Genomic DNA, 12,183 nt, shown 5'->3' with positions numbered 1-12,183 from the left:
GACCCGCATCCTCGGCGTCGGGGGGACCTTAGGAGTACAGGCGCTTCAGCTTAGAGTTTATAACCTCGAGCCGCGGGGACGCTGATTGGCTGCTGTGGAAACCGCTCAGCCAATGGGAGTGAGAAGTGGGGCCGCGTCACGAGTATCCAGGAAGGAGGCGCCGACACAGGTTGGGAGAGGAGAAGTGAAACCAGGGCGCTGGGGAGTCCCCACCGCAGAGCTGCACCCCCAGACTCTTACCCCGCTGAGAACGGAGCTCAGGCCCGGGCCCTGGACTCGGTCCTGACCCCCCTCCTGCGCGGAGCTCCCGTCACACGGTCCCCCGAGGCCTGGCCCAGGCGCCGTGCTGTTCAGGGACTTTCCAAGGTTCTGGGGTCACCATCTCTGTGCAGCCTCACCCAGGAGGGAGGCGCCCCAAGAACCTTGTGTATGTGGTTCCGTCTGTCACAGTCACCACTCACGGAGTCACACAGGGGAGACAAGTATGAATTCACGGCGCATGCTCACTGCCTGTGAGATGGTCACAGAGTCATGTTTTTATGAAAAACACCAATTTCCCAAGTGAACACGGAGGAGAAAGGAGGGGGCTGCTCCCAGGTCACAGCCTTGCCTTTCTCCCTGGGAGACGCCGGGTTTTCACATTTGCTTCTGCGTTTTATCTGCTCTTGTGGCTGCAGCTCATGAAGACATGGACGGCCTCACAGAAACGGGCAGGAGCAGTGTTTTTATGTTTGTTTGTTTTTTTGCCACGTGATTTAATAGAACAAATTCCATGACAAATCACAAAAAATAACCATTTTCTGAAAGACTCCCACAGACCACCTGAGGACTAACCAGAGGACCCTCCACGAAACCGGACAAATAAGTTACTGAGCCCGGGTGGGGCCGGAGGGGACACGCGTCTATGAATAAAAAAGTGTATGGCGACCGCACGGGTGTGCGTGGGAAGGGCCTCGTGGCCGGCATCCGTGGCCACCGCGTGTGTCCAGGCGGCTGCAGGTGAGGCGTGTGGCATGCGGGCTGGGACCAGGACTCGCACCTCCTCTAGGGTCTCCCCAGGCTCTGGGGCGGGGGGCGCCAGGCAGGGTCCCCACTGCCACTCACACGTGAACATCCAGTGGGTGCAGGCCACGCCCGGTGCCCAGTGTAAACAGCCCCGCCCCCTGTGGCCTCCGTCCAGCTGCAGTGCCCCCCGCAGTTGGTCCCCCAGCAATGGACACGCATGCAGAAGCCAGGGGCTGCCCGGCACACCCAGGCCACTCTGATCGAGGGGGTACCCCGCCCCCCAAACGGGCTCTTCGGCTTAGACCCTCCAGAAACACATGCCGCCTGGCATGTTCCCGCCAACAGAATCCTGAGAAAAGGAGCCTGCTCCCGGGCCTGTCCCTGCCCCCGCCCCCAGGACGGGGGCCTGTCGGGTCCGAGCCCAGTGCAGATGCCCCCTTAGTGCCCGGCGTCCAGGATGGGGCAGCGTGCTGCCTCGGGAGCTCCCGGGAGCCCAGCTGCAGCCACTCTGGCCTGGCACCGCCTCCCCCTGGCCCAGAGGCCCCCCGCCCCCAGAACGGCCAGGCACCCGCTCTGGGCAGGCCCTGCACACGCAGACGCGCCCGGGCTGGTGGGAGCGGGTGTGGGCGAGGCGGGCCCCTCCAGGCGGCCGGCACGCTGGGCCTGCGGCTGTGTTGGCACCGGAGGCGGGAAGGGCTGGGGCTCCTGCCCCAAGCGGCTCTCAGCCCCGTCCCTGCCCGGCCGCTGGGCCCCGGGCCGCTGGCGCACCTGCCCGGCCTGCACCCTCGGTTCCAGGGCGCCCAGCCCCTCTGCTCCCTGTTTGGCACTGAGTGACCCACGGAGGCCCCTCCCAGGCCCGGCCAGGCCAGCGCCCAGGACCCGCCAGGCCATCAGCGCTCCAGCCCAGGAGGCGCGGGCCCTGCAGGCGGGGAGGCCGCTGAAAGGGACAAACTACTTCCTCCAAAAGGAGACAAAGGAACAGGAGGCAGCGGCGGGCACAGGCCCTGGGCAGCGGCCGCAGCAGGAGCTGGGCCAGGAGGCGGCGGGTGGGGGCGGGGTGCTGGCTGGGAGCTCAGGGGGCCTGGGCGGGGCACCGCCCGTGGGGTTATGGCACGTGTGGGGGTCTTCCCGGTGAGCCGGCCACAGCCCGGAGGGGCCTACGCGGGGCGCGGTGAGCGGGAGGCAGGGACACGGGCACGCGGGGGCCGTGGCCCGGCCTCTAGATCAGGAACCTCTCTGAGTCCGGGAGAAGTCGGGGAGGAAGGCAGGGTCCGGGAGGCTGGGGGACCTGCAGGGGGGCCTCTGTGGGAAGCTCCTCAGGGTCAAGGCCGGGGTGCAAGGCCGGGCTCTGGGCGGGCGGCCGGCCCTTCCCGAGGGGGAGGAGCCTGCGGAGCCCCTCTTTGCCGTGAGCAGCTCCAGGTTCCCGCGGGGGTCCAGATGGCATTGAGGACTTCCAGCTGCTTCTGCACGCGCCTCAGCTCCTTCAGGACGGAGCTGATCTCCTTGTCGGACATCTTCAGGATGGGTACCTTGTTCTCGGCGTTGATCCGGGCCCCCAGGTCCTCCCACGCGTGCCCCAAGTTCTGGAAGAGGATCTCCATCTTCTCGGCGAGATGCTCATGTTCTCGCGGGACAGCAGGGACACGGGCTCAGCATGAGGGGATCACAGATCACCTCCTCCGGTTCCGGGGCCGCGGCCTGCTGGCCAGGGCGTGCTCACGGCGGCGCTGGTTCATGTTCTGGTCCAGGTCCCAGGAGTGCAGGGCGCAGGACGCACCTTCTGGAAGTTGAGGCTGGCCTCGGGGATGCGGGGATGCGGGGATGCGCTGCACCAGCTCCTCGCGGGCAGAGATGGTCGAGGCGGGGGTCCTGGGCATGTTGCGGAGGGAGGAGCTACGGGTGGGTCGGGGGGGGGGCCCACCGTGTCGCCGTCCCCCGCCACTTAGTGGATCCCCCGGGCGAGGATGGCCACGTCCTTCACCAGCATCCGGCTCAGTCTGGCGATCTCGGATCCCGGCTGTCTGCACGATGAGCCCGTAGGGTTGGGCTCCTCCTCCGCATCCGCATCCGCGTCTGGAGGCCGGAGCCATGGGGTCTGCCTGGCTTTGAGGCACGGGAGCGCATGCGTGTGGGGGGGGGGGGGGGGCGAGCGCGTGCGTGGGGGGGGGGGAAGCGCGTGCATGGGGGGGGGGGGAGCGCATGCGTGCGGGAGGCCCAGGCTGCGGCCAGGTACTGCAGGAGCGGGTGGCTGGCGATGTTGGGGAGCTGGCCGGGCGCCGGGGGCCCACGGGCCGGCTCCTTGGTGAAACTGTCCTGCCGGACGAAGGCCGTGGCCTCCCTGGCCGGGGCGGGGCGCGTCTGCAGCCTGAGGGCCATCCTGCCGCTGGCACTGAGGTCGACACTGTCCCTCGCCCCGGGCCCTCTGCCTCCCCTGGAGCCCCAGACGGTTTCCGCGGAAGGGCCGCCTCCCCGTTCTGGTCTCCCATGAAGAAAGCGCTGGGGACCGGCTGCCCCAGAGGTCCTAGGCTAGCACAGGCCCCTCAGCCACACCAGCCCCTCCTGGGGGCCCTCCGCCTGACTCTCCCCCCCCCAACCCCCCCCAACCCCCGTCCAACCCGCTAGCATCGCTGAGGCTGTCGGGCTCCACGTCCTCCTGGCCCAGAAGGCAGCCGGCCGGCTCGCTGCCTGGCTCCGGGGCCCAGGCCCACTCTTCCTGGCGGCCTCAGGGCCAGCGGGGCTGCCCGCCCTGTCGCTGGGGAGCTGGGGGAGCAGCTGGCACACGGGCATGGCCCCCTCGAGCTCCCCAGCTTTGCGCCCCAGGCCGTCCTCCGCCAGACCCAGGTCCGAGTAGCTGTCAGCCAGGCTGGCCCAGCAGGACGCCCACTTTGGAACTCCAGGGGCGCCTGGCACTGGAGGGTGCTGGAGCTGCCCCTGGGGGCCACGCCCACCGGCCGGGAGGTGAGCTCCTGCCGCAGGGACACCCGCTGGACCGTCCCCCGGATGACTGGGCGGAAGATGGCCGAGGACGCCCTGTCGAGGTCAGGAGTCTCGAGTACCCCAACACCTGGCCGATCATAATGCGGGCCTCCTCCCCCTCCCGGTCCTGCGCCTCCCTCTCCATGGTGTAGGTCCCCCCGTCGCTGAGGCTGTCGTCCTCCTCCTGCCTGCGCGCCTTGGTGAGATGGGGGTCTGTGGGGGGCGGCGGGGACAGGCCCCTCGGGGCGTCAGACGGGTGGGCAGTGCCGTGGGCACCTTCTTGGGGCCTGGCCGGAGAGCCCTCCCGCAAACACTGGACCACGAAGTCCTGGGCCAGGCGCGAGCGGCGCCCCGGAGCCTAAGGGGCAGGTGGAGGCCCTGGCGGGGGTGAGGGGGCCGCCCAGCCGCTCCTCTGTCTTCTCCCACTTGAGCGAGCTGGCCCATGCGGCCCGGGGCTGCTGCCTGCTCCCCGACCACCGGGCCCAGACCTGCAGGGGGAGGTGGGACCTGGGGCAGCGCTTCCTGGGCGCTGAGTGCGCAGCGCTTCGGCCTGAGCTGCGCTGTGTCCCCGGGTCACCGGCCTCGCCTCAGGCCGCGGGGCGCACTGTCGGCAGCAGCTCCTCCTCCAGGGCCTGAGCACCCTCAGCCGAGTGAGCGCTGCGGGGGAGCTGCGGGCGGGGGAGGGGGCGCCCAGACCTCCCTGCGCATCCTCAGCAGCTGCTGCCCGCCGCGGGGGGGGGGGGGGGGGGAGCGGCTCTGGCTCCTGTGCGGGGCTCCCCCAGACCCAGGGGGGTGCGGGGCAGGCGCTGCGCTTCCTCCAGGGGAGACCCCCCGCGGCGCCACACCGGGGGGGGGGGCTCCCCGCCCAGGAGGCTCGTCCTCCAGTCCCTGAGCCTGGGCCCCGCCCTGGAGCTGGGCGGCCGGGGCACCCTGGGGCCCTGGGGTCCGTGTGCAGACGGAGCAGCGGGAGCCGCACTCTGCAGTGCAGCCCGCGGCCCATCTGTGGTGGAGGCAGCGGGAGGAGGCGGCGGGGGGCGGCAGGGGGGCCGTGGCAGCCTAAAGGGGCCGGGTCCCCACATTGGACCTGGCGCCAGTTGGCCCCCTGGGAGGCCTTGGGGGCAGTGGCGGCGGCAGGGGGCGGGGTGAGCATCTGAGCTTCTGTGTATGTCCATGTTAGAATCACTGTGGGGTCAGGACCGGCCTGAGGTCCCTCCAAGGTCCGTGTGCGCCCAGAGGGAACAGCAGCTGTCACACGGTCACCAAGTCCTGGCTGAGGGGTCACCGTCACAGAACCCGACCCTGTTCCAGACTCAGTGACCTCATGGCTGTGGCCCCGGCACAGCTGTCCTGGGGCAGCTGCGGCTCAGGGTGCCTCCCGGGGCCCTCACTGCACCTGCACTTCCACAGCGCTGCTCCCCCAAACCTCCAGCAGCCTCTCCCCACATCCGGGTCCCACTGGGCTCAGCACTGGAGGGAAGGACGGCAGAGAGGGCGGCGGGCAGAGCACAGTCCCAGCAGGAACTGACCTCAGAGGGGGGATCCGCTCCTGCTAAATCCTCGGGGAGCTCAGGGAGAGACGGGAGAACAGCCAGGCCCAGAAGGAGGCAAGAGCAGGAGGAGCCTGAACACCCACCTCCAATGAGGGCTCCTGTGTGCGGGACCCTGGGCCTGTGGGACAGTGACAGGCAACATGCCTCCTGTGGCTGTCAGACGGGGACGCCCAGAGAATGAGACCAGAACTCACACCCAAGAACAGGAACAGGCATCACACCCACCAGAGCAAAGAAACACGGAACACCCCGGAGCAGAGGGCGGGGGGCGGGGCCCAGGCTGACCTGCCCCAGGAAGCTCGCTGTCCAGGGTCCTGGAGAGGCGCTGCATTAGGACACGTGACAAGGCCTGGGGGATGGGAGTCCCTGTGAGGGCCAGGGATTCCCCCTCTGAGGTCAGTTCCTGCTGGGACTGTGCTCTGCCTGCTGCCTTCTCTCAGGTCCTTCCCTCCAGTGCTGACCCCAGAGGGACCTGCATGTGGGGAGAGAGGCTGCTGTAGGTTTGGGGGCGCAGCGCTGTGGAAGTGCAGGTGCACTGAGGGCCCCGGGAGGCATTGAGCACTGACCAGGCACAGGCCCCGACCAAACTCCGACCTCACAGCCCCTCCTGTCCCACCTGCGACAACCACAGAATACACACGGTTCTGGAAAGTTCTTGATGTTTCTATTTATTTCCCCTCAGAATTTAGTAGCTTCCCCTTTAATTAACCCCCAAAACCTTCATGGCAACAAGTAAACAAACAAGGTCAAATCCACAGTCTAATTTCAATCCGCAGCAGGAAGTTGCAGCTCAGAGCACCTGGGAGTGAGGAGAGTGATGGGGAGGGCCCAGCCGCCTCTGCTGACAGGAAAGTGTGGGGAGCAGGGCAGGGCCAGCCCCCCATCAGAGGTTCCTGAGTCAGGAAGTGGGAGTGTGAACACATCTTCCATCACTCAGTCCCCACAAAGCAGCTCCTCACGCTGTGGAGGACAATCATCATGAGCAGATCCAGGGCAGTGGCTGGAACTGGTGACATTCTCAAACCCACTTCATGCTCAGGGTCCCACAGACTCCCCACCACCCAGGCCTCCCTCTGCCCACCCCTCCCCACGGCAGGTCTCACCTTTAATAGCTGAGAGAGACACATCAGAGCCCTGGGCGCTGTCACTGCCTGGGGGGGACACACCAGGACGGGGTCAGAGCCCCAGGACAGGAGACTAAGGAGGAACTATGGGGGGGGGTCCCCCATGGCTCCCGTCTGCACTGTCCCAGGGTGTAAGGGGTCAGCCCTCCATACTCACTGGCAGCCTGAGCGTAGCTCCCTCCTTTTCCACCTGCGGGAAGAAAACATCCCGTGAGAGACCAGGGAGGAGGCAGGGCCAGGAGGTCCTAAAGGAAGCCCTAGTCCTGGGCCCAGAGAAGTTTCCAGAACCCTGTGTACAGACCCAGGGCAGGACCAGGAAACCTGAGGGAAGTGCACGTGTGGGGACTGGACCCACCGCCCTCCTGGAGGTCTGTGCTCAGCAGGGACCTGCCCTCTGACCTGGGGCTGCTGGGAACGGGGTCCCACCACCAGCATCATCAGGTGGTAAGTGGGTCCCTCATTTCCCACGGTCCTCACTACAGAGTAAGTGTGAGCACAGAGCCCACACTGGCCATCACACGCATGGGGACGGCGCTTCCCGTGAATGAGGCGAGACACATGTCTACCTGGGCTTGAACCCCCAGTGGGACAGACACTCAGACCCCACCCTGCCCACCTGAGCGCCTCCTCCCCCACATCACAGCTCCAGCCATAGCTCCCAGTAGAACCAGGCCCCCAGCGATGCCCAGGATGATGGAGATGAAGGTCTGAGGAGGCGGCTCTGGGGGGAGAAGGGAAGGGAGGGTGAGGGCCCTGACCCCAGGCCTCAGGCCCAACCCCACTGAGTCCCCCAGGGCCCCCGCTGCCCTGAGAAGAGGCTCTGTGCCCACGGCCCTCCTCACCCCATCTCAGGGTCAGGGGCTCAGGCAGCCCCTCGTGCTGCACATGGCACGTGTATCTCTGCTCCTCGCCAGGGGGCACCCCCACGGCCGCCCACTTCTGGAAGGTGCCGTCCCCCGCAGGCCTGGTCTCCACCAGCTCCATGTCCTGGGTCTGGTCCTCCCCGTCACGCTGCCAGGTCAGGCTGATGTCCGCAGGGTAGAAGCCCCGCGCCCAGCATCTCAGGGTGACCTCATGGTCGGAGATGGGGTGGTGGGTCACGTGTGCCTTTGGAGGGTCTGAGGGGAGGGGAGAAAATGCAGGAACTTTGCATCTGCCATGGGAAACTCCAGAGTGGACAGACACCCGGGTGTGGGAGGGAGCACACAGCACACACACCAGCCTGGACAGAGGCACCTGGAAGGACCTCCTAGTCTTAGAAAGTTCTAGAATCAGAGAGACACAGCCCAGGGCAGGACGCAGGTCTCTGAGGGGAGAAAAGGGATTTGTGGTCCTGACCTGGGTGGAGGCCACGTGACTCAGAAAAGTTGGGGTCAGGCCTCAGACACAGGGGGTGTGGGGCAGTGCACAAGGCCTGAGAGAGAAGGTCCCCATGGGTCCCAGAGCCCCTGCAGGGCCCATGGGAACCGCTGATGGGTTATTTCAGGGGGTCTCCCTGCACCCCAGGAGAGCCTGCACCCCTACCTGTCCCTGAGAGGAGGGGGAGTCCCTCTGGTACCTGACCTGGACATCCAGGGGACGCCTTCCCTGACCCCAAGGAGGGGTGTCCGACACTGACCCCCTGTCCTGTCTCCTTGTAGGAGCCCCAGCCCCGGGGAGAGGGGGGGCCCCAGGGCCCCTGGTACCTGCGCGCAGCAGGGTCTCCTTCCCTTTTTCCAGGTGAATGCGGAGCCACTTCACACACTCCCCCTCCAGGTAGATCCTCCAATGCTCTGCTGCACCCTCCGCCTCACATTTGCCCTGTGTGATCTGAGCCGCCATGTCGGCCGCGGTCCAGGAGGTCAGGTCCTCGTTCAGGGCCAGGTAGTCGGTGCCGTCGTAGGCGAATTGATTGTACCCGCGGAGGAGGCGCCCATCGGGTCCCAAGTCGCAGCCAAACACCCTCTGGATGGTGTGAGACCCTGACCCCGCCCCGAGGTCAGCCCGCCCCGTGGTCAGCCCCATCCCACCCGCCCCGAGGTCACCCCGCCCGCCCCGCGGGGCCTGAATCTAAAACTGAAAGTGAAATCGGGTCACAGTCCCGCGGGCTCCTCCCGGGTGGGGGTCGGGCGGGTCCTGCCGCCTCGGGGTGACGCTCTGACCCGGACCCTCGGGGCGGTCCCGGCCCGTCCGTCCGTGGGGAGGGGGGTCGTGACGGGCCCGGCGCGCGGCTCACCGTCCTCGCTCTGGTTGTAGTAGCCGCGGAAGTCCCGCAGTCTCGTTCGGAAAATCTGTGCGTGGATCTTGGACCTCAGCGTCTCCCGGTCCCAATACCCCGGGTCCTCCTGCTCCACCCACGGCTGCTGCATCCACGGCGCCCGCGGCTCCACCCTCCCACTCGCCGCGTGGCCGTCGAACCGCACGAACTGCGTGTCGTCCACGTAGCCGACCTCGAGGTACCGGGGCTCCCCGCGGCCGGGCCGGGACACGATGGTGCTGAAATACCTCATGGAGTGGGGGCCTGGGGGGCGGACGGGGGGCAGGGCCGGGGATGGACACACGCCTTCCGGCCCCGCGCCCCCAAAGGGTCCCTTCGCTCCTCCCCGCACAGCCGCCCCTTCCGACCCCGCACTCACCGGCCCGGCTGGGGGTCAGCACCAGCGCCCCCGAGAGCAGCAGCAGGAGGGTGGGGGACCCTCTGAGTCCGGGCGCTTCCGCGGAGGAGTTGAAACCGGGTCCCGGGGACGCTGATTGGCTGCTCTGGAAACCGCTCAGCCAATGGGAGTGAGAAGTGGGGCCGCGTCACGAGTATCCAGGAAGGAGGCGCCGACACAGGTTGGGAGAGAAGTGAAACCAGGGCGCTGGGGAGTCCCCACCACGGAGCTGCCCCCCCAGACTCTGTCCCCCGCTGAGACCGGAGCGCAGGCCCGGGTCCTGGACTCCGTCCTGACCCCCCTCCTGCGCGGAGCGCCCGTCACACGGTCCCCCGAGGCCTGGCCCAGGTGCCGTGCTGTTCATCACTCTCATTTTGGCATCAGAATTTCTATTCAATGTTATAAATTAGTGAGGAACCAAAGAGTAATTTTGTTTATGCGGATTACAACTATCAATATTTACCACGTAAGGAATCAAACACTTTGAAAAATTGTGAATTCATTTATCATATTAATAACCTATGACATGTTATCAGAAGTAATGTTCTTATGAAAAATACCTATCCTATCTAATAAAAGAGTAATATGCAAATTAATCATCACTCCGTGACAAAATGGCGGCCCCATAGCCACAAGATGGCGGCCCCCAGTCCCCTCAGCCCTGCTGCTGGAGTGTCTGGGCCTATCAGCCAGAGGGGGCAGATCCAGCCTTTCCATTCCACCGGTGCTGCAGCGGTTGGGCCCGTCAGCTCCATGGGGGTTCGCGCGGACCAAGCGGCGGGCAGACAGAGCCAGGACAGGCTTGCGGGAGCCAAGCGGCAGGCTGGATCTGCCTCCAGAGGGGGCAGATCCAGCCTTCCTGCTCCGCCGGTGCTGCAGCTGTTGGGCCCGTCAGCCCATCGGGGGTTCTCGCGGACCAATGGGCGAAGCTGGATCTGCCCCTAGGCACAGCAGACAGAGCCCAGACAGCAGGGCTTCCTTCACAGGGTGATGGCTGTGAAGCCCCAGGCCCAGCAGACAGAATCCGGACAGCAGGGCTTGGGGGCTTCCTTAGTGGGCAGTGGCGGTGGGAACACCCCCAGGCCCCGCAGACAGAGCCAGGACATCAGGGCATGGCGGCTTCCTTAGTGTGTCCGTGTCGACGAAGCCCCCAGGCCTGGCAGACAGAGCACACTGCAGGGCATTGGGGCTTCCTTCACATGGCGGTGGCAGGCAGAGAGCAGACAGCAGGGCATGGGGGCTTCATCTTCATGGCTGCAGTGAAACCCCCAGGCCCGCAGAGAGCAGAGAACCATGGAGTGGGCCTGAGCCATCAGTAGGACATCCCCTGAGAGCTCCTGGATTGTAGAGGGTGCAGGTTGAGCTGAGGGACCCCCATGCACAAATTTCGTGCACCAGGCCTCTAGTTTCCTAAATAAACAAGGAGGAGAGAGGAGGGGACCTGCTCTCATTTTACATCCTTGCACATCTCACTGGGAGACGCTGGGTTTTCATATTTGCTTCTGCGTTTCATCTATTATTTTGGTTGAAGTATATGAAAAATATAGAGCCTCGCATGAATGTGCAGGAGCAGTATTTTTAATAACATTTTCAGATGTGTGAATATTAATCTTTGATAGCACACTAAAACTACACAAGTGGTAGTTTCTGAAAACTTGTTTGCAAAGTGGAACCTGAAACATTACTGAACAATTCCTGTTCTGTTATGTCACCATCCCCAGAGCTGTCTTGCTGGGTGGCTCTGTCCTCATGCAGGTGATGTAAAGGGATGCCTGTGTCTCTAAGTCCTAGAGCCCTTCCCGTGCGGATGCATTAATCACCCGTCATCCAAGCTCACCTCTGTGTCTGTCCCCACAGAGCCCCTAGGAAAGCGTGTCAGCGTTGGGAAGGGTCTAGCTGACGTGGTGGGACACACCTGTCCCCACATTCTGGTTTTCTCTCGGGGCTGACATTTCATCAGACAACAGGCCTGTCTGCTGTCCCCTGCCCGGTGACATTTCCTGAGGGAGAAGCTCAGGTTCATGTTTGAGAAAGTGAGTGCCAGTTCCCCCAATCCCAGCAATCCTAGTGTCTGTGTCCTTCATTCTGTTCTGTAAACACGGGCCAGGCCAGGTGACATTTTCGGAAGGGAGAAGCTCATTTCCAAGGCCTGTGGGAAGTGACTGAGGAGGTGACTCAGCTGTGAATCCAGCAAGCAGAACTGAGAAGCAGGGTCAGACCCACCCACCAGGACTCAAAACATCCTCTCATCGCCTGACAGTAGCAGATGTCTGCGGACCCCCAGGCCTGCACGTAGCTGCATTCCGTTCCCAGCTCACCCCAGCTCTTCCCTTTATAGTCCTGCCCCCTGCACCTTGGCTAAAGACAGGATGTGATGCTTGTACGCCCCGCCTTCTTGTTTGGCAGGCCTTCTCAATAAATGCCTCATATGATTCAGCCCTGCCTTCGCTATTGGGCACAGCGACAGGCAGCCCGAGCCCACTCTGGGGGTTCCCGGGAACATATTTTGGCGGCTCTAGACGGGTCACCCTCCTCCGAGCCCTAAGGTAAGAGCCTTCCGGGACAGCCAGAGGCCCGGGGCGGGTGCCTGGACTTGCGGAACTTTGTTCCCCTTTGGGAAACTTCTTGCAGGCACCCGTGGAAACTCCCTAGCAGCTGCCAAGTTATTAACCTGGGGCTTTCCTGAGGTGCTTACAGCCTTTCCTAGTCACCTTGGCTGGGGGCTGAACCGGCGTTCTGTGCGTGCCTGTCCTCTACGTGGGGAGCACGGTGAGCCAGCCAGGAGCGGCGTATTTAAGGCGCCTTCTGCTTCTGTTCTGCTTGTGGGTGTTGAACAACTCAAAACGTGCCGCGACCTGCACGGAGGCTCAGGATCTGCAGGAGGGGCCGACGCAC

At 64.8% G+C, this 12,183-nt stretch overlaps 1 protein-coding gene across 3 annotated transcripts in view; it reads right to left on the bottom strand.

The window, feature by feature from the left end:
- LOC307116685 (class I histocompatibility antigen, Gogo-B*0101 alpha chain-like) overlaps window positions 1-12,183 on the bottom strand; it is a 43,276-nt gene that overhangs the window by 19,821 nt on the left and 11,272 nt on the right. The window contains exons 2-8 of one of the 3 annotated variants that reach the window (XM_079800858.1): window positions 8,871-9,155; window positions 8,341-8,616; window positions 7,498-7,773; window positions 7,272-7,376; window positions 6,813-6,845; window positions 6,635-6,682; window positions 6,272-6,491 (exon numbers count right to left, since the gene is read on the bottom strand). In XM_079800858.1, the coding sequence (XP_079656984.1) occupies window positions 6,487-6,491; window positions 6,635-6,682; window positions 6,813-6,845; window positions 7,272-7,376; window positions 7,498-7,773; window positions 8,341-8,616; window positions 8,871-9,155 (1,028 nt within the window). In that variant the 3' untranslated portion in view covers window positions 6,272-6,486. Of the gene's footprint in view, window positions 1-6,271; window positions 6,492-6,634; window positions 6,683-6,812; window positions 6,846-7,271; window positions 7,377-7,497; window positions 7,774-8,340; window positions 8,617-8,870; window positions 9,156-12,183 lie in introns of those variants that run through there. The other 2 variants (XM_079800857.1, XM_079800859.1) reach the window with 2 other exon arrangements.

Source organism: Cnephaeus nilssonii (assembly GCF_951640355.1).
Source record: "Cnephaeus nilssonii genome assembly, chromosome: 20".
In the NCBI taxonomy this organism is placed as follows: Eukaryota; Metazoa; Chordata; class Mammalia; order Chiroptera; family Vespertilionidae; genus Cnephaeus; species Cnephaeus nilssonii.
This window is presented reverse-complemented; position numbering and strand designations above follow the sequence as displayed.